The sequence below is a fragment of the Pholis gunnellus genome, assembly GCF_910591455.1.
Source record: "Pholis gunnellus genome assembly, chromosome: 11".
Taxonomy (NCBI): domain Eukaryota; kingdom Metazoa; phylum Chordata; class Actinopteri; order Perciformes; family Pholidae; genus Pholis; species Pholis gunnellus.
This window is the reverse complement of record NC_136538.1, coordinates 5,756,255-5,777,093: the sequence shown is the minus strand read 5'-3', so window position 1 is coordinate 5,777,093 and position 20,839 is coordinate 5,756,255. Positions and strand designations below refer to the sequence as shown.

The window sequence follows — 20,839 nt, the reverse complement described above, 5'->3', positions numbered from 1 at the left end:
GAGAGGGAGGAAGAGAGTGTGTGTGTGTGTGTGTGTGTGTGTGTGTGTGTGTGTGTGTGTGTGTGTGTGTGTGTGTGTGTGTGTGTGTGTGTGTGTGTGTGTGTGTGTGTGTGTGTGTGTGTCAAGTTTCTATTTCCAACAGCACCCTATTAAAATGTCTCCCAGGAGCCCCGCAACTATTCTTTTTCTGTCATCATGTACTATGTGGAGCAGAGAGATTGACGTGGGGATCTGTGTCACATAAAAAGAGGTTAAATCCATCACAGCACATCAGGCGAGCCGAAACCGGGACAAACCAGACTCTCGCCGTCCAAAACAAGACCATATCTCCCTAGTAGTCCTCTCATTTCATGTTCCCCCCTCAGCTGAGTGCCGGGAAACCGGACTTCCAAAATAAACAGTGCTGGGGTTTCCACAACACGGCGCACAAGCGGTCCCAGACCTCAACCGGGACCCAGAGAGGGCGAGTCTCGCCTCAGGAACACCACAACAGGCCTCAGTGGTTAAAACCCGGGTCGGGCGACGATGCCGGGCACGCGACGAGCTTGTAAAAGTTGTCTGCTGAAGTGAAGGCACCAGCTGAATCTAGAACCAGTACGGAAGGGTTTGGAGGAGGGGGGGGGGGGGGATAATAATAGCATTTTTCCCACAACGTTTCCATTTTGCTCTGACAAGTATCAGCACGCAGCCCCGGTGGCGTCTCTGCAAGCACGGCATACGATGTTGAAGTTTCCCTTTTTGGGGAAATTAAAGTTCACAACCATTATGACACAGTTATTGTGAAGAACTTCACAATCCAGTTTCACAACTTTCTAATGAACCGACATCACAGAGCAGCAGTTGGGCAAGTGATGAGGAGAGCCTGCGTTTCAAGGGACATTTCAAGTGTGTCAAGCCTGAGGAGTAAATAGCTTGTTTTAGAGTGACAAGACTAGCCCAGAGGCCATGTGGGCCGACTGAAGGACGTGAAGCATCCTGGCCAAGTGTCCATATAAGACAATGAAATGTCATGAGTTCAGCATAGTGACGTCACAAGTGCACCGAAGCTGTGTGATCTTTGGCACATGATCACTGTGACAACCCAGTGACCCTGTTTACACTTAAAACAACACTTGAATACTTTCACAGCATGCGAACATGCAACAACTTTAGCACCATGAATAAAGGTATCGACCAATCTAGTTGTGTGGAACGGGTTGAGAGTTGTACCTAAATTTATGAAACAACAAAACGGGAGTCTCTGTGGTCCAAACCAAGTCACCAAACTTTATTACTCCTTTAACAAAGGCAGCACAGAACAGAGACACTCCTTTCCGTTCTGGTCTTTCACAATAAAAGCCCAAGACATATTATATTTGCCAGTGGGTATTTCACATGTTCATGTTGTTTATTGGCCGCGCTCCCGATGTGTGAAGGCCTTGAGAGTCTACCATGCTAGCAGCTCTGTGAAGGCTAGACTCGGGCACAGTTGTGCTATGAGCTAATTTGTTAGCTTCAAGTGAAACTTCAGATGAGGATGTCAAGATATTTGACCAAATAAGTCAACATTTTGACCTACTGGTGGCGCTAAATGGAAAGTCAGGGGATCGCCAAAGTCATCTGGATTCATCCTCTGGGCACAATGAATGTACAACATTTCAAACGTCTGTCCTATCGTTGAAGCCCGCAGAATCAAATCAATCTCATTTACTCTCATTCCAAACGGGATTGAAGTATTGACATTTTCTCGCCAGAAACCAGAGAAATGAGTGTAGTCCACAAGATGGACTGATCCTCGTGCACATGCTGCTGGGTCATATAGATGAGTGGGAGCTGTGATGTGGGCAACACTGAAAACAACAACGATCACCTGAACAAAAGGCAAAAACTATTTTGGGAACAGCGGACTGCAAAAAAAAAATATATATATATATATGTGTATAATAAAACTGAATTCTGAACTGCCTGAGATTTATTCCTATCCTCAAAATGATTCACTGCTTTCAGGCTTTCATTCTCTGCAAACAGCGTCCCCGCTGTGTGTCGAGCTCCATCTCCCTTTAGAGAGCAGCGGGTCTCACACATCACCACGTCAGCGTCACAGATGCAACCCCACGAGTTCCTATTTGCTTCGGTCTGTTCTCATTCATCTTCTGATGCGTCCAATCTCGTCACCCGGGCGGTCGCGTCAACCTCTGGTTGCCTTCCAGCAGAATGAAGGCATACAATAAGACAGGAACAAATGGGGAAACCGAACACAGACATACTGCTACACACACACACACAATCTCTCACACACACACACACACACACACACACACACACACACACACACACACACACACACACACACACACACACACAGGATAAGGAGTGTAAACTGGTCATCATGAGAGACGCGTAAACAGGAATTGAGAGACAAAAGTTCTATGTAATCTCCCTGTTCCAGATGCAAAATTCATACAAAGTTCACAAACACTCTTTGGTTGGACACACACACACACAATGCCGTCTCCGACAACAACTAAACCATTTGGGCTAACTGATGTGAGGAAACTCCACTGAATCACACTGACAGATGACAAATAGTGTGTCAACCTCAACTTCCCACCGAGGTGAAATGAACGTGAGTTTATGGCGCACACGCAAACACACACTGGGCCGGCCTATGTGCTTCTGATACGGGGGTCAATGTTTTTAGGTTGTTTCACACACACCTCTCTCTGCAGCACAGTGTCATCTCTTTCACCACAGTGTGATGAACAAACACGTATGACCGAGTTCACAATAACAACCATAAAGGGTGCTAACTAGAGCTATACAGGGTTCTTTGGCTTGTTCCCATATGAGAACCCTTTTTGGTTTTCTGGTGGAACCTTTTGAAAAGGTTCCACCTAGAACCCCCCCTATGAGAAACATACAGAGAAAAGCTTCTATGGTGCAATGGTTCCACCCAGAACCGTCTCTGGAGGTTCTATTAAAAACCTTTCCACCCTTATAAGGTTACCAACAAGAACCCACCAATGGAGTTCTACCGAGAACCCTTTTACATTTCAAAGAGCCGGGTCTGATGTGGTGCAGCGTAACCCACCACAATCGTGGTTCACAACCACAGGTTTTTGTGGGTTGTGGGATGGGAGGATCTTTTAACATCCGTGCTTTCAATAATCCTAAAAGAAGCCTTTCTTCTTCCAAAAAGGCTTCGTTGAAATGATGAAATGATGAAAAGGATTCCTAATGGAACCCTTAAAGTCTGACAAAGAACCCCTGAAAAACCCTCGCTTAAAAAAAAGGGTTCTTCAGAAGCAAAGGGTTATTGGTAGAACCACAGCATCACCCTTATTTCTAAGAGTAGCTACTGAAGGAGGGAAAAGAAGAAGAATGGCTGCCGCTGTGTCTGCTCTTCTTTTGGTTACTGCGATTCTAATTTGATCCACTTTGCCTTAATGGCCCTCTCACACCTGCTATATACTTATAGTAATCACAGTTAATGGAAGGATACCAACAAGATTATGTTATGTTGGATTATTTCATTTAATTGCGGCTCCCGTGAATCCCACTAGGTCAGATCATGTACAGTGTAGGGGCCAGAGAACCCAAGAGCAGCAACCAAAGGTTAAAACAAAAGTCATTGTACTCCACATGTCCATGTTTATGCTTAATCACCACACATATCTGCTATAAAATCAAAAAGAATATAAAAAAATCATAACAGTCATTACTAACTACCCTGATGACGGAATTTTCAACCAATCAGATGAGACACGTCCCACTGGAGCTGTGTTTGGATCCATGGGTGCAAACAATGAATAGTGAGGGCAAAGGACAAAAAAAGTGTCTCAGTCAAGACCAACGCCCCAACGTGCTGCATGTAGACTCAGTCTGAGAATGCAAACATACAGTAGCTTTAACTCCACTTAACCCTCACTTCATCCAGAGACGGTCAAATAAGCACACACTTCATCGGCATATTTGAACTGGAAATAACGCTGAGCACTTTCACCGGAGGAAACAAGGGCTCGCCATTTGGCTCGAGGCAAACTTGGAAGTAGATTTTTTTTAAATTGGGTGATACAAAAAAAGACAGATCTGGCAATGAGTGCACTTCTCGGGCTCGCAAACGAGTGAATCTTGCGTCCCTGGGCAACTACACTAATGCATGACAGTGAACATGGCGTGGGGCATGATGGGAAAGCGACCCCTCGACCCACTTATTGTCAGGTAATAAAAGCCCAATCAGACTCCATGGACCCGTGAGTCATATGTTTAACCTGGCTACATTATACAGACGGGAGCAACTTGACCAAGTAGCTGCAGATACAAGTTTTAAAGACTTGAAATAATATAATTATAGTCTGCTGATTACTACAGGTAGATAACCAGGGTGGAACAGAAGAAGACGTAACTAGGCCAGGGGTGTGAGGGGTCAACAGCACACTGCCTGTAAAACAGATGAATGTATCTCTTTATCTCTACATATAAAGTTAGTAAAGATGTGGCACATAATGATGCAGCCGGGGGCAATAGTATTTAACTCATTTTACAAGATAGGAGCACAAACCAGATGCCAAATCTGGTAAACCCTCGTCCTCTTTTGTGTCTCGACAGTTTTACGGCTATTGGTTGGCTTTAAATAGCCTATACGTGACATACTACTTCAGTAGTACAGTAAAGCTGGGGTGTTTCTACAACCCGACTGACACACTACGCAGCGCTTGTGCAGGAACATACATTTAAAAGTTTCACTGACACAATTTAACAAGGTTTCCATCCGTCACCGGCACAAAGCAAATACCTGTAAAAGCTAAACGATGAGCATTAAGCAGGTGGATAAATGTACTCCTTTGTCCCCTTTCTAACCATTGGGTGATAAAACCCCGTGAAGCAGGCGAGGTGGAGACGGGGCCATCTGTTCAGCTGGTGTGTGGACAGGCATCTCAGGACAGGCCTGTCCCATGGAGCCCTGAGGGACCAACGGACACGTCTGAAGGAGCGCTGACAGGAGGCGGGCAAATGGCCAGGGCAAGCCTTCAAATAAGTGTGTGTGTGTCCGTCTCTCTGTTCACATCTATGTAGCCAACAACGGTCACAAATCTTTAGCTGTTTCATCAGTGAAACCCACTGAAGCACATACTGCTGCACCTCTGATGGAGCGAGTGTTCGCTACTGCGAGATATTTCAACAAAAACATATTTGGAATGTGTCCCAATTAAACACCAGGAAGAGCATCTTTTAAACACGTCAGATCACATATTAATCCTTAAAACAGCCATTCAACTTGATTGAACGTTGTGTTTCCTTTGCTAACTTCCTCATAGGAACATGTGCGATTATGTACCAGAAATACTAGCAGGTTAGTTAATGTCATACATTATTATTTTATATATGTACACATGTGAATCCCCATTGCTTTCTCCCGGCCCCGTCTGCCACCACCTTCTCTTTCCCAAATAGCGGCCGGTTTCAGCAGTCATTCTGACTAGCTGACTAGCTAGCTAGTCGGATAGCACGCCGGCTAAAGCTAGTGACCTAGCATGCCATCAATCAACGAAGCGGGCTGCCAATTAGCTCAAAGTATCAAACTTGCAATAATGGTATAGGCGAAGCCGAACCATTCTTCTTAAACCATAGTCCCTACTGGCGATTCCAAATGGCTCTCATAATATACTTTTTTTTTCTGACCATGTTTCACCTTATGGATTAAAGTGTGCACAATTTTGACTGTTTTCTTACTTTTAGACTTGTCGACTATTCTAAGTTAGGACTTCCGTTTAAACGTCAGGGGAAATTAGCCGTCAGGAACATTACTGTCTCGCTGCTTTTGTCTCTGGTAGAGGAAACTTGGGTGAGGCTAAGTACTTAACTGTCACACCGTTTCCCAGGCTCAACATCATTAAGAAATAAAAGGATGTCTTGGACAAAGATGTACTTGTGGACAAGGTTTATATATAGCTGCCAGAGGAGAGGCAGGAGGGTCTGCATTGTTCCAACTGTCCGCAGTGGAAACTTTACTGTCGCTAGTGGAAGACCAAGTGATAACCCACCGGCTAAGGCCAGGGATGATAAGGCAGCGAGTGGGACCACACACGCACACAAAGACACACACTCTGCACAAATGCACGCATGTGGTGGAAAACTGGCAAAGCCCCAGTGACAATTTCAGAAACAAAGGGGAAATCAGTGGGGAGTGGTCGCACTCCCACCCAGCTGTTCACGGCACATCAGCAACAATAGAGCTGCAACTAACCCCGCTATTTAGTTCAGAGGAAGAGATCACGATTACTGTAACACACACAATGTTCTGTTCAAAACGTCTATTTATTTCGGACATTTTGACTTTGACACAGTACGAAATAGTAATTTGACAGAAAATAAATGGTTGACTCAAGATCTATAGACCTCCAGAGCTTTCTGCCGCATCGCATGGTCTTCATGCGGAAATGGAATTTGTTCAGTTGTAATAGAGACTGAAAGAGTACTTCTGAATAAAGACATACTTAATTCATTAATATAATACATATAAGAATTAGTTCATTAATAATTAGACTACCGTCTGTTCCTTGAGCATTGTTTTTTCTTTTTGCTGAGACAAACTTACGCCCCGTTAATAACAATGAAATACTTTATATTTCATTGTCATATAAAACATATGTAATCCTATATGACAAAAACTGTACTGGGCTTCACAGGAAACATGCCCATCTGTTTAAATACTGCTTTAAACGCTTAATGGGGGATGCTCAAGAAAACTAATGTGTATGTTTTTGCTACATAAAAGCTAAAAATGCTGCACACTCGCATTGTTTGTGCCATGTTGGTACGATGCCTGAGGGAGACAGATCGAGTTCAATGCTAAGCTGCTCCATTGTTGTGTCAGCTTTTGGCTAAAGGTAGATTTTACAGTTTTAGAATTCACGACTAATCTGTGTTACTAATGTTCGCTATTTGGGGAAAAAAAAAAAAATATATATATATATATATATATATATATATATATATATATATATATATATATATATATAAACAAACATGTTGTGGTCCTTCGTTTTCTCCAGAAGTGAGGCTGAGAGTGGGAGGACTAATGATGCAGTAATTAAAGCAGGCGCCAAGCTCCAACGCCACAGCAGCTGGCTGAGGAGTAACACCCAACGCTGTGCAGCTGGCCCTCTGTTTGCATCCGAGGGAGGAAAAACAGCATGCGCATTTTGGATGTGGCACGACGACTGCCTATAGCAGCACAAAATAATAACCCCATGTACTGTAAATCTACAGTCACTATTCCACACTATGCATGCTCAAGTATAATAAGCGCAAAGCTGAAACTCCTTGGAGCGCCATGTGACATGTAACAGGAGCTATCAAGCTATTTCAGTAGTGATGGAGGGCCAGTAGTGGGTTTGTATGAGTGTGTGTGTGTGTATTATGTATTGTTCTATCAGCGTTCATCTTGGCTTGCCTTAAATGGGAACCAGAGGGTGTCAAACATTCAAATACTGATGTTCATTGGGAGGGAGTTTTCCATTATGGCTCAGCGGGTTGTTGAGAGAAACCAGACGTAGTCCTGAGTGACGGGAGACACCTTTTGAACAACGATGTGAAGACACGCTTTTTTTTTTTTTTATTCACAAAAAATGTATATTTATGAGCAAATATTACTGGATATCTATAGAAGCACGGCGTACAGTTAACACCGTCCGGGTGCTCTGAACCGGCTGCACGACTCCAGAGCAGGAAACCAGAAGAGGCCGGAGGGAAAACATACCGTCACAACCATAGTGAGTACCAGGCTGGTCCTGATGACTTGGCCAGCAGACCGGCTAGTACTTTTTCAGGCCCGGGGGGGGGGGCACACGGTGGAAAGAAAACAAAGGCCTTAACAGGGAAATATTCACCCACCGAAAGCACTCTCCATCAAAGGCTTATGGTTAAATAAACAGCGGCCCAGCGGGGGAATGTGTGGCCGAGAGAGCGTATGGGAAAAAGATAAAGGGAGCCGAGTGAGCGTTGAGGTCTCTGCCGAGGATAAAAGAGAGTAAGGAGAGAGGAGGAGGAGTGCGATTAATAAACCAGATGCAAAGATTCTAGAGAATAAGGAGAGACTACAGCCTGTGAAAGGCTTGCTAATAAAGACAAAATGTTTGTTTTGCTTGAGTACATCGCAGCATGTCAGACATGACACTCATCATACGCCCTTCAGATATTGGAGCATTTCTTTGTAAATGTAAAAGTCGAACAGCAAAGTTAACGGCTGTGTTATTTACTGAAAACCAAGCAGCTTGTTCTGGTGTTTACTCACTGAAAACATGTCTCCAGTCGCCAACTGTCAGCAGTATACACATAAGCTGACGCATGTTTAATTGGTAACGTAGATGAGGCGCATCAGGGCCAAACTTATCTTAAACCAATAGTGTGACATCTCGGGAAACGTGCTTAGTTACTTTCTTGCCTCAAGTTAGATGAGAGGATTGACCCCACTCTCTGAAGACTATATATAAAGCGACACTTGGCAGCTGGTTAGCTTAGCTTAGCATGAAGACTAGAAGCAGAGGGGAACGGCTAGCGGAGCCCTCTCCAACAAAGCATCTCTAAAGATCACTCATTTGTCATTTACATGCTAGATCTTGTTTGTTTGATTATTTATGTACGTGGACAGGCTTTTATTCATTGTTCATACTTATAACTACGAAAAGTAATACACTATAATTTGGATATAACCAGGCGGCAACCTCTGATTCTGAAAAGTGAAGTCAAAGTGGAAGTGCCTTAAACTTGCATTCTTTCTAATGGCCAACAAGTCTGGTTGTATAGAAGTCTATGAGAAAATGACTCCCTCAGTAAACATTGTAAACATGAGTTTATGGTCTCAATCTCTAGTTTCAAGTCTTCATCAATACAGCATGATTTTCACTTAGTAAATTATGGTCCATTTAGAGTCAAATAGACCATAAAGCAGTGAGGCTACCTTAGTGATTGACAGGTCGCTACCATGGCGTTCCCCAGTCTGGGAGCTGTCCATGTAAACTCTTTGTATGTCTTATTTAGCTCCACCCTCTCGTGTCACTTCTAGTTCCAAATAACAAGATGGCGACGGCCAAAATGCCAAACTTGAGGCTTCGAAATAACCGTCCACAAATCCAACGGGTGACGCCGCGCTGTCTACTTCGACTTCTTATAGACAGTCTATGTATATAACCCACGTAATTGTGAGACTTGCAGGGCTGCCTCTAAAAAGTCAGGTGACGTAGTTCATAGAGCAACAGATTACGCGTAGGGAGGTAAAAGATCCCTCAAACACAATACTGTCATTTCTGAATTAACTGCATTAAAAGTGAAGTAATGCCGCTGAACCCGGAATATCGTCCTTTACAAATCAGTGAAAATCCAGTCTGCAAAGCGATCCATTGCATTTACCCAATCTGTGACCCACTAATAATGTTATGAAGACCTTTTTTCTGAACAGAACCCTGCAGCAGCTCGTTGGTGTAACGTGGAGCAGAGCAGGGAGGACACAGATCTCCAGAACGGGCCGGCTTTCACTCAACAAGATTGGCTTCTTTGGAGATAAAAAGAAAAAGAGCACTTCTGCGTGTCTCCCCATCAGACTTTGGGAGAAAACGCAGCAGGATGGAGAGAAAAGCACGAGCATCACAAACACAGCGAGAGGTGTAAAGCTGGCATCATCGCGACAGATCGCACGGAAGTGAAGTGGATGTGGATCACAGATAGAAACATAAGTGGACGGGAGGCCTGCTGTTGCTAAGCGGACTCTTTGAAACACACACTTAGGGTTTGCGGGATGAAAGTGAGCCACATTCCTCTGATAAACAGCGCTGACGCACAGCTTGAGCACTGCACATAAACTGTGCACAGGATTCCAGGTATAAATACCGACACTTTTCTGACAGAAAAACATAAAAAGCCGATCCAAACCCAGACTACACAGTTGTTCTTAGAGAGGATCGTGGCTCTGGTTCAGAGCATCCTAATAACAACAGAATCCACATTTGATAAACCTCAACCAGAGAGTTTGATGAAGAGATAAGAACGCAAACAGTTTCAATTTCCGACCACATGGTTATGTAAACAGAACCTATTTCAAATGGCTCACAGAGGAGTTAAAAAAACACTCGTCACTGTGATGCGATACTGCAAAACGACGGCCTGAACTCAAGGCCACAACACAAGGTTGACAGCAGAAGGACATTACAATATCTCTGTAGCTTTTGTACAGCCCTGTCTCTCCCATTATTCATCACAACATGCGGTCTAATAATGCTTACAATCACTTATTGATCAAAGAACATAAATATGCACTAAAGTGCTACATTAACTTCTGTCGGTCACCGGGGTTTGATTTTCCAACGTGGCTCCTGATGACAAAGGATGACAATCACCAACACTATACCTGTATGACTTCATGTTCACCCCTCTTAGTTTGTTAGTAAAAAGTCGGTGTGAGCAGGAACCGGACCAGAACTAAGATGCAACGATGCATCGGCAGGGCTACCTTGTGATCGACAGGTCACTAGCCTACCAGAGACGTATACGGCGACTGTAAATCGCTCCAACGCCGTCCAGATATGGTCATTTCAGTTCACTGGTTGCAAAAAAAAGTCAAGATGGCGATGGCCATATCTCCAAACTCAAGGCTTCAAAAACGGCAGTCCACAGCCAACGGGTGACGTCATGGTGACTACGCCACTTCTTAATACATTCTACGGAAAAATTCGATATATGTATCATATTGCCGGATTCTTGCTAATATGTGAGACAAGAAGCAATAAGCTGTACGCATAGGAACAAAGAGAAAGACTCGTCGACATTCTTTGTGTAACGCAAAGAAAAACCAATGAACATTTGATCCGAAAATACCTTAAAATAGACTCAACAAACACCGAACACTTCCATCCTCAACCGCAGTGACCAACCTCGCAGCCTGAGACACGGAGACCTCCTTCAGGTACGTCTCTCAACCAACATTCCTGAGCATGCCGTTTTAACCCGGTTGCCCAAGTAACCTGTTTTTCTTTTTTTTTTTACAATAACCCAGTTATAGATTACACATTTACTTCCATATTAAACACCATACTGTGTGATACACCATGCTACATTTTTATTGCATCAGCACGCAGTAAGAATCAAATAACACACTAGTTCAGACCTATTAAACGTCTGACTTTAATGAGCCTTCTTAATTACTATGGCTAATGCAACTTTGTCTGGAGGGGATTACTACCTCATGCAGTGAAAGGAAAGGATCCAAAATAAATGTCTCGGAAAACAAATGAAATGTGACCTCAACAACGTGTGGGACACGACTGCAACACAAGCAGACACAATGACTTGATGCCTCCGTCGCATCGCTTCCATTGTGCTACTGTATGTCAATTCTCATGGGGACTGAACCCCCCCCCCCACTGTTGTCCCCTCAGGGAATCTCATGAATGAGTCCTTGGCATCGTCGGTGGGGATGGGTGTCCCCCCTCTGGATTTTCCCATCCTGGATAATTATAGCTCTCTTGGAGTGAACCGAGGGTTGGCCTGCTCCGTGCCGAAACACTCCCACCCTTATCCCACTTCCTTATCTGGGCTCGATGGGAGCTGGCTACTCATTGTCCCGCTCCGCTCACACACGCACACACACACATACACACACATACACATAATCAAATCCTCCTCCTTGTGCGGGGTCAACAAACTCTGGGAAGAGTCGGCCATGTCTGTAAAGTCCCTGTCTTACGTTATGTGTTACCGAGTCACATATATGTCTGTGAGTGCGTCATCCCCCCTGAGAGACCCCCGCTATAAACTCTGCCGTCTGATTCAGTGAGTGACTGCTCATTTTTCCTGGTAAGATCAACAGCTCAGGCCAGCTGGGAAGTGTGGGGAGGGGTGGGGTATGTGGCTCTACACATCAGCAACATGATCGGGTCCACACCTCTGCTCACGCTCTACAGACTCGTCTGTTCTGGGGCACGGCAACCTGACTCAGCACCTGGGAGATACGGCTCAGAACAGAAAACAGCAGATGTACCAAGAAAACAAACAAAGACTCGTGCAAACAGGAGGTACGAGGATACTGTTCTGCCATCAGTTATTAGACGAACTGGAGGGGAAAGGCAAACATCTGCTCTGATAAAACAAGCGACGCAAGGTTGTTCTTACCGAGGGCACTCTGCAGCGACCTAATTTGGGAAAAGGGTGAGGGATTAATCACAGCGTGACCTCGGTTCTGTCCCGTTCTGGAAACGCCATCGACGTCTCTGAAAACGGCAAAATGTCAGACATCGGGTTCGTCTGAGGGGAAGAGGACGTCTAACAGAACCCCAAAGCCATTTGAGGGAAGTCAGAGAGCAGCCCGACTACAGAAAGAGCCGAAACCGAGACACGTTGTACGTTTGTTCAATTTGAGAGTTACGGAAGAGGAGGGGAAAGCTCTGCAAGCTCGATCGCTTGCTAACTTTTCAGTCGGGAACAAAAAAAGGACACAAGGTTTCTCGAAAGATGATTTGCACCATCGACTCTTGTCTCATCACCGTCTGCCAAACCATTCCTCATTTGAGAAGTTTAAACCCTCCAGTTCCCTCAAAGATCGACCCCATCAGGGGCGGCTTGCTATCGGTCAAAGTTACCCAAAGTTCAACTTAAATTTGCGGCCCTGCTTGCGAATCAACTGATTGCAGCACTGCTATTGATATGAATGCATTTGGCATTTTTAAATGACCTTTTCCCCCAAGTCCAGAGTTCCCATAACCTCCGCTCCATGGAATGAATCTTGCGGTCTCCCCAATTCAGATGAATGCAAAAACAAAACAAAAAAAGACCAAGATGGCTGCTGCAAAAACAAAAAAGAAAAGCTGGTCATGATAGCTACCTGTTTATGTGACCTAATCATTTTTGCATGACATTTTTTGGCGCGAGCTCACGTGCGCGGCCGTCTTGGTGACAGGCTGGAACAAGCAAACATTCCATCGTGACACCTGAGGCTTTGTTTGTTTGTTTGACTGACAGATTGCAACGTTAATTACATTCTTACACCGTTATCGCCACAAAAGGTGTTGCTTTAAGAGGACAGCATTTTGCTGCAGCTCATCAATCAATCATACACGTTTGACGCATTTCCTCTCGCTCTTTATTTGGGTTTTCCCATCAGCAAAAAATTGTGGATGGTATTTTTTTGGGAGGGTCGAGGTTCCAAGCGAGCTTAGCCGATACTGGAAGGTGAAAGTTAAAACACTGCGTACCACAGATTGGTCGGGGAGAATTGTCACCACATTCGTCACCAACACGACAAGGGACGTCCCGCACAAACCCGCCATTTAAATTGCGAGCTACCGTCAATAGCGGCCACAATTTTCTTGTTCGCCCGCAAAACTAATAACGAAGTGCTGACGGCGTTGATAAAAAGGACTCCGCGTCTGTCGCATTGAGGATGATGTTACGGCAGTTTCTCGCGGCGCTGCTACCGTGATCAGCAGAGAATCCCGCCTACATTGAGGAGTACTACTACTACTATGGGAAGAGGGAATAATAAAGAATGTGTGGCCATTACTAAATGAAAACACACGTTAGGATACAAAAACTCTGCATATTTGTGACAGTTTTACTATGAATCAAGACTTAAAGAGAACATAAGTGTCATTTCAACTGTCAATACCCGATTATTAGATGTATAACCGCCACTATAGGTTATATAATAAGGAACTTCTGACTTCTCGTTCCCTGCTGGTGGCAGCTCTCAGCTCTTTTCCAGCATCTTTTTTTTCCCCTTCTGAAATTCTAATTCTGTGTTATGACAGGATGGAAGAGGGCAGAGCAGGGGAAGGTGGGGGAGGAGGGAGAAAACCAAAATAGCATCATCTGATCTTTCTTTCATAAACCTTTCCACTCCTGCAGCAACGGTCTGGAGTGGACGTTTGGCAGAGGAAGAAACACCAAAAAAATCAAGCTGTCAGATGAAGTATTAAGTCACAGTTTTGAACTTCTCATAAAACTCGAGCCGAAACAAAAAAGACAAAAAACTGGAGAAAACAGAGAGCTAAGTGAAGACTTGTTATGAAGAATAAAGCCATTTTCACATTGCTCGCATCCTGCATTTCATTCTCGACGCAGCATCATGTCTGGCATCACATATTTACACTGCGACTGCCAAACGCTATAAATACACACGCCCTGGATGCTCAATTACATTATTCAGTTTGGGAATTCACCAGCACCAGCCATGTGACTGAAGGCTAAATTTAGTTTGCAGGCCGGCTGCAGTAACATCTTCCCATGTTTACGAGGAAAAGTACATTTGGAACCCCACTGCTCCATCGGCTAACGACAAAGACCGCTCAAACCAACACTTTTCCTGCTCTGTGTTACGTTTAGTGGCGACTCGGTGTGGTCTGGGGCCGTGGTAGCCTGAGCTAATGAGCCGCCAGAGGACAGGAGACACATGATGAAAATGGAAGTTTGAAGACCGGGGTTGTTCATCGAAATCTATTATGCAACAAGAGGCGTGTGTAATCAAAAACAGAGTGGTCGTAATCAAATGAAAACCACGTCGGACAGTGTTTACCGCAATCAGAGCGCAGGAGGATGTGGAAAGCCATCGTTAGCATGAGGCGAGGCGCACGGAGCGACACGCGCTCAGCAATAAGAGCTGGCCGGAGAAGAGTTGGCATCCCATTTGAGTCATTCGTGTTAATCCTGGAAAGTCTCCTGAAGTCGTGATGGGATCTCTGTCAGCAAGCCAGATTCACTTACCCTGAGAGATCACACAGCTCAAATCACACCTACAGTTTGTTATCTCTGGGCCGAGACCACAGCAGAAACAAAGTTCACTTTGTTATATTTTTGACTGCTGTATTTAGGTTCAGACTGCACAAACGCAAGCCTGCTGTAAACACAACTAGCAAGGACTTCTGAGTGGTGGAGGAAGACCTTAAATCAACCTCATTAGGGTCCCTGCAACTTATCAGGTGGAGCGTGATGCACGGGCTCATCTCAAATGTATTTTCTCACAGGTTCACTTCAGGTACGTGGTTTCTAGATGGCGGCCTGCATTCAGCACTCGAGCGTTTTGTTAAAAAAAAGATTTCTGAAGCACAAACTTCGACATTCCATCTTTCCATGTCGGAGCCCGTGACTGGTATGTGGATACAGCAGACCGCCCTTCACACGTCAGGAGCTACACCTCCGTCCTCTTTCAGAACAAAGACCTGCAGCTCGGTGCTGGTATTTGGTTTGTCCAGCCGGCGCGGCGTCCATCGGTTACAACAAACCCAACGACAAGAAGCACCCCTGAGCTCTCTGAGCGCGTTGCGACGTGAGCTTTCCCCGCATGCTGGAGAGAGTTTCCGACCACAGCTCAATTCCGCTGTGACAGACGACTAACGTAGTGGCTTCACTCCATCACCAACTACGTCTGTTCATCAGGCCGGCGTTAAAGTGTTGGGGTTCAGGCTTTTTTTTGTTCATGCTGAAGGACTTTTACTTACAAGTGCATCTCTAGAAAACACTAAATATGAAGTGATGCTTTTGTGTGATTCTTTGTGGAGAAACGCAGTTCTACAGATCTGTCGATTATATAAACTAAATGATTAGTAGACAAAATGATACGAGTGTTAGTCAAGTAGAAATGTCTTTGGTTGAGGACAGCCTGTTTTCTTGTGATGGCCGTTAGCAGGTAGTTTACAGTTAAGCAGAATCATACGGTCCCATATTGTATATTCATGTATTTTTTTAGAGTAAAGTATCGAAACGCTCAGTCCATGGAGAAATACACACATCTCTTACTCAGTAACTGTGCCTTTAAAAGTACGGTAGTGATATATATATATATATATCATCTCAAATGTATTTTCTCACAGGTTCACTTCAGGTACGTGGTTTCTAGATGGCGGCCTGCATTCAGCACTCGAGCGTTTTGTTAAAAAAAAGATTTCTGAAGCACAAACTTCGACATTCCATCTTTCCATGTCGGAGCCCGTGACTGGTATGTGGATACAGCCGCCATCTATATATATATATATATATATATATATATATATATATATATATATATATATATATATATATAGACCACTTACAGTCTTAAATGTACACATTCTAAATGTGTCCACTTCCCAGTGCTTGTGAATGACATCAGCTGACAGGAAATGAAGAGGAACCCAAGCTGTTGCCTAGCAACTCAATTCCACGCTTAAATGGAGCATTTCAGACGGAGGGCGAGTACAGGTGCAATCAGACAGACGGAAAGGGGAACGTTAAAGCATGCAAACATCTTCTAGGAGAAACCCACAACTTAAATATGAAGCTGGAAACGAGCGTAAAAATGTCCCCTTTAATTGGCTTCATCTGAAAAGGTGAACCGTGTACGACAAGCTGACTTCGTATCGGGAGTACTGCGGGACTGCGTCTTCAGGATGGGAGCGGAGAACAGGACCGAGGGCTGGGGAGCAAACATCCTAAGGCTTGGGAGGTCTTATTGTACAGTGCAGGCTCATGTTTGTTTAAGCTGCATCGTCACACGCGGTTGTGCCGTCTCATCGTTCAGGCACATCGGAGGGATGCTGCTCAATTAAAAACTGATCCGAGTGGCCGAGTAAGGAACTGAAAAAAGTTTAGCAGCAAACAGATTAATTCAGCCGAAAGTGAGCCTGTGAAACTCACCGAAAAAGCAAATAATGGTGAACTCTTGAACGGCCAATGTTTGCCGTCATAATGAGACTCGAGCTGGAGGACGACTGTTTGCGTTTTCGCTTTAGGCGTTGTTCAAACAATAACCGGAGTCGGAGAAAAATTCTAATTGGCTCAACGGCACACAATGAGCTTTAATCACCGTGCACAGGCCACACGAGTGCATTTCAAAACCAGCTCAACGGATTAGAGATTATTTTCCATATGAATAACTGACAGTGTGAGAGAAAGACCCAGACGAATGGGATTACAAGCGGACATTTAATTGGAACAACAGCACTGGGAGACTTAATTGAAGCGGAGTCGGGGGTCCCGACGCAGTTTATGAATCCGCCTTAAAACAAAAACGACGTACGTTTGATGCATGAACTTATCGATCGCAACTTTAGCTACTGAGCTCTATTATTCAGTGGGAGTTTGTTTATAATCTTCAAATCATAAATGCGCAAGTTATACTTGCTGAAACTTTGGAGAGGGACAAACAATCAATGGGACAGTATTTCTAATAAAAAATAAAAGTTCTGCGTATTTATTTTGCAATATTTGTTTTATTAAAAAGGGTGTGTTTTTAAGTACACAGAAACATGTTTTTGTGCTATTTTCTGCTTTCTAAATCAACATAGTATTCCTTTAAACCCAAACAACTTTCTCTCCCACATGGCGACCAGTTTCATTATTTTTTTAAACGGATTCTCTGCACGCTCCAAATGTATGGCGTGTTGCTGAAACCTGCAAGGTCCAAACTCCCAGAGGCCGTAACAGCGTGCGATGATAAGGCAGCCGATGTTAAACTTATTGATCGATCCTTGAACATTTGTCCACAGTGCTCTCTTCCCACACCTTTGATTAACAAGAAGGGGGGTGGGGGGATATATATATATATATATATATATATATATATATATATATATATATTAAAAAAATCTGTGCATATTGCACATTTAAGGCTTTAATCGATACTTGCAGAGTGGCACTCCTTGTTCAAACACATGCACGACTGCACGTCGAGGCTGTTTACATTCGCGATGGCCGTAAACACAGGAGCCTGCAGCCACGTGATGTGAGTCACAGTGGACAGGGGGGAGTTTCGGACGGCATGTTTTCCATGTAGAGATCAAACTCTTATGAGATGATCCGGGAATAGAACTCTAAAGAGGCCTGACGCTTTTCACATGGTGCCTCGTAGGATCGGGGTCAGACAGACTGGTCTGTAACAGAGGATGAAAGCAGTCCACAGAGACTTCATTAAGCTCATGTATGCATCATGAGGGGTGCAAAGACACTACAGACAGCCTCGTATATGACCGACGCGCCCATTCACAGGCTGGCTCCGTCTCTTAGAAGTCTGGTGGAGAGACACGAAGAAAAAAAAACTCACAAGACACCAAAAGCGTGCTGCTTTGTGTGCGAGACGGGCTATTAATAGGCTTTGCTCCAATGAGGGAGACGGCTCTTCCCCCTCATGTTTGGGATCAGCTCCTCACAAGGGTGAGAGGGGAGGGAAAGAGGGAGGAAGAAGGGGGGAGGGGGCGTGCTCTCTATTGACACTGAAAGTGACACAAAGTGCTTGAACTTCCAATTGTAACGGTTACACTTCCCGCCGTCGTTTAGTGCCACTATAGGTACCAAGTTACAGCAGGGTTGGCGCAGAAACAGCAAGGAGTCCAAACGCACTATTACAGCTATAAATCATTCAGCAACCTGCGCAGACACTCCTTAGGAGGCCCGGCACACCTATTTCCACACAGAGCAAAGCAAAGTGGCTTTATCTAGAGTGAATATTTGAATGCTGCTTGTGATCTCATGATAATGCAAATGGGCTGTTTGTGAGTTTACGATCTCAATTGGTGAATGGTAAATAGACTGTACTTCTAGTCTAGTTTGTCAGCGCTTTAACACTACATGTCATCATTCACCCAATCACACACTAATGACAGGGGGCTAGCTACCATGCAAGGTCAGGACCATCTAGTCCAGGGGTGGCCAACCAGTCAGAGACCAAGAGCCACATTTTTTACTGTGTTACCGCAAAGAGCCACATCATACACATGGGCACACATGAACATCACCCTATCCCTTCCTCACACACACACATACCTTTGCTCAGCCAGATTTATTGTAAATGTCACACACCAATATGATAATGACAGAAATTGACTCCTAAGACCACAGGCCAGTCATTTTCAACAATGAACATTGTGTACACCAGGGGTGTCAAACTCATTGTCGCTCTGGGGCCACATCAGCATCATGGTTGCCCCCAAAGGGCCGGTGGTCGGCGGGGGGGGTGCTGCTGCTCCTTCTTCGTCGGCGGGGAGGGTGGCTGCTGCTGCTGCTGTCACATACGCTGGTGGAGGTGTGCGCGGCGCGTGCGGATCGGGGAGGAGCTCCGCCTTGCGCGATACAACGGATATTTGTAAATTGTCCGACTTTTAAATTTTTACTTAAAGCGGGGCTTTCAAACAGTCCGTCTCGGCGTTAAATGGGTCGACGAGGAACGTAATCTGTGGCCGCACATGCGCGTTTGACGAAAATACCGTATTTAACTCAAGCGAAGCGAACACGAACATTAAAAAAACACAAATACAAACTTCGATATGAACGTAAGAGCCGCATGAAACCGGGCAAAGAGCCGCATGCGGCTCGCGAGCCGCGGGTTGGCCACCCCTGATCTAGTCATTCATACACCACACGAGCAATTTGGGTTTAAGTGTCTTGCCCAAGGACACACCGACAGGACCAGCATGGCCGGGGATCGAACCGCCGAACAACTGACACCAATTGAAATCGGTGTTACTCATAACACTGTCTACTACTGAATACTGCGGGCAGCTCAGTCATGAATGGAAAAAAAATGACATGAGGGTGTCAAAACACAGAAATCAAGCAAGCGGCATCTCCCGTGATGCAACGGGCGAAACAGAAAAAAAAACAAACTCTTCTTCTGGTGATCACCACAAGGCAAGCAACCACAAACATCAGCAAACTTCTATTGCACATTTAAAGCAGTACACGGCTCGTGCTTCCCTAACAACACCTGATTTAACTTAGAGTTTGGTGTCACAAGCAGAATCACACCAGAATATAAAAAGGTGGGGTTCTTCCTCTGCAAAAGGTAAACTGCCGAGTTACAGATTGACTCATAGAAAATACCCGTAGCGTCCAGTACTGCAGCGGGGAGAGATACACACACCTTTACATTGACATTCATGGGGGTCACGAGAGAGAGAGAAAAACACACGTCACTGCGCGTGTAGACCATCAACACACAGAGCTAGCATGTGTCTTTATTGGTTATGTGAGGCCCATGTGTGCACGCGTGTAGGAAAGGTGTTCAAGCTACCGCACGCGAGTTCACACACACGAGTCGTGACCAGCTGAGACGTTATTGAGCATAACATGAAGACGTAGTTGGCGGTATGAAATTACATTAAAATAAAAAAAGACATAACATTGGCGTTAAAAGACAGCGTTCATCAATGAAGAAACTCACGTCCTCGAAGAGAGACCCGACGTTGGCCGTCACCAGCAGTATTCCTGTGCCTTGCGCTGCTGTCAGCTTCCCTGCCATAATTCTCTCTCGCAGGTGGGTCGAGGACTTGGAACAGCGGGACTTTACTGGTGAGGAGCGGGGAGGAAAAACAAACAGAAGCCGGGAGAATGTCTCGCAAAAGTGGGTTACAACGCTGGGTGTTTGCTACTGAAGCCGGGGTTTGAGGCGGCTCGGCTGGAGCATAATTTTCAGCAGTGGCCGTGCAGCTACGAGGAGTTGCTTTGCAGCAGTTGGTCCGTTGGCGGCGGGTTGGCGTGCGGCTTCGCGTGCTACTTTCTCGCGTTCAGAGCCATCGTAAAAGTTCCCGTTTTTAAATCCACGGCGAGTGCCAGAGGGCTCTGGTGCATTCTCTCAGCGACGAGTGTCTCCCCGGTCTTTAGAGCAGTGTTAAAAGTCTCCCTCCGAAAGCAGGACTCTCTGCCAGGACCATTGCCTTCGCCGTGTAGAGAGGATAGGCTGGAGTCCTTCACTGCTCTGACGTCACCGTGCCAATGGAAACACGGGGCTGTCTTAAAGGGCCAGCGCTCCGTAAACACGGCAGCCCCCGTTCCTAACGCCACGGCGTCCGTTATCGGACACAACCATGGTGAACGTCTCGGTTTGTCCACCTATAGTGCCCGT

General features: G+C 45.2%; 1 protein-coding gene across 3 annotated transcripts in view; it reads right to left on the bottom strand.

The window, feature by feature from the left end:
- Positions 1 to 20,615, bottom strand: part of inpp5a (inositol polyphosphate-5-phosphatase A) — a 135,418-nt gene extending 114,803 nt beyond the window's left edge. For all 3 annotated transcript variants that reach the window (XM_079168391.1, XM_079168390.1, XM_079168392.1), the window contains exon 1: positions 20,159 to 20,615. In XM_079168391.1, coding sequence (XP_079024517.1) covers positions 20,159 to 20,236 — 78 coding nt within the window. In that variant the 5' untranslated portion in view covers positions 20,237 to 20,615. The remainder of the gene's footprint in view (positions 1 to 20,158) is intronic.
- Between the last annotated feature and the right edge of the window lie 224 nt (positions 20,616 to 20,839).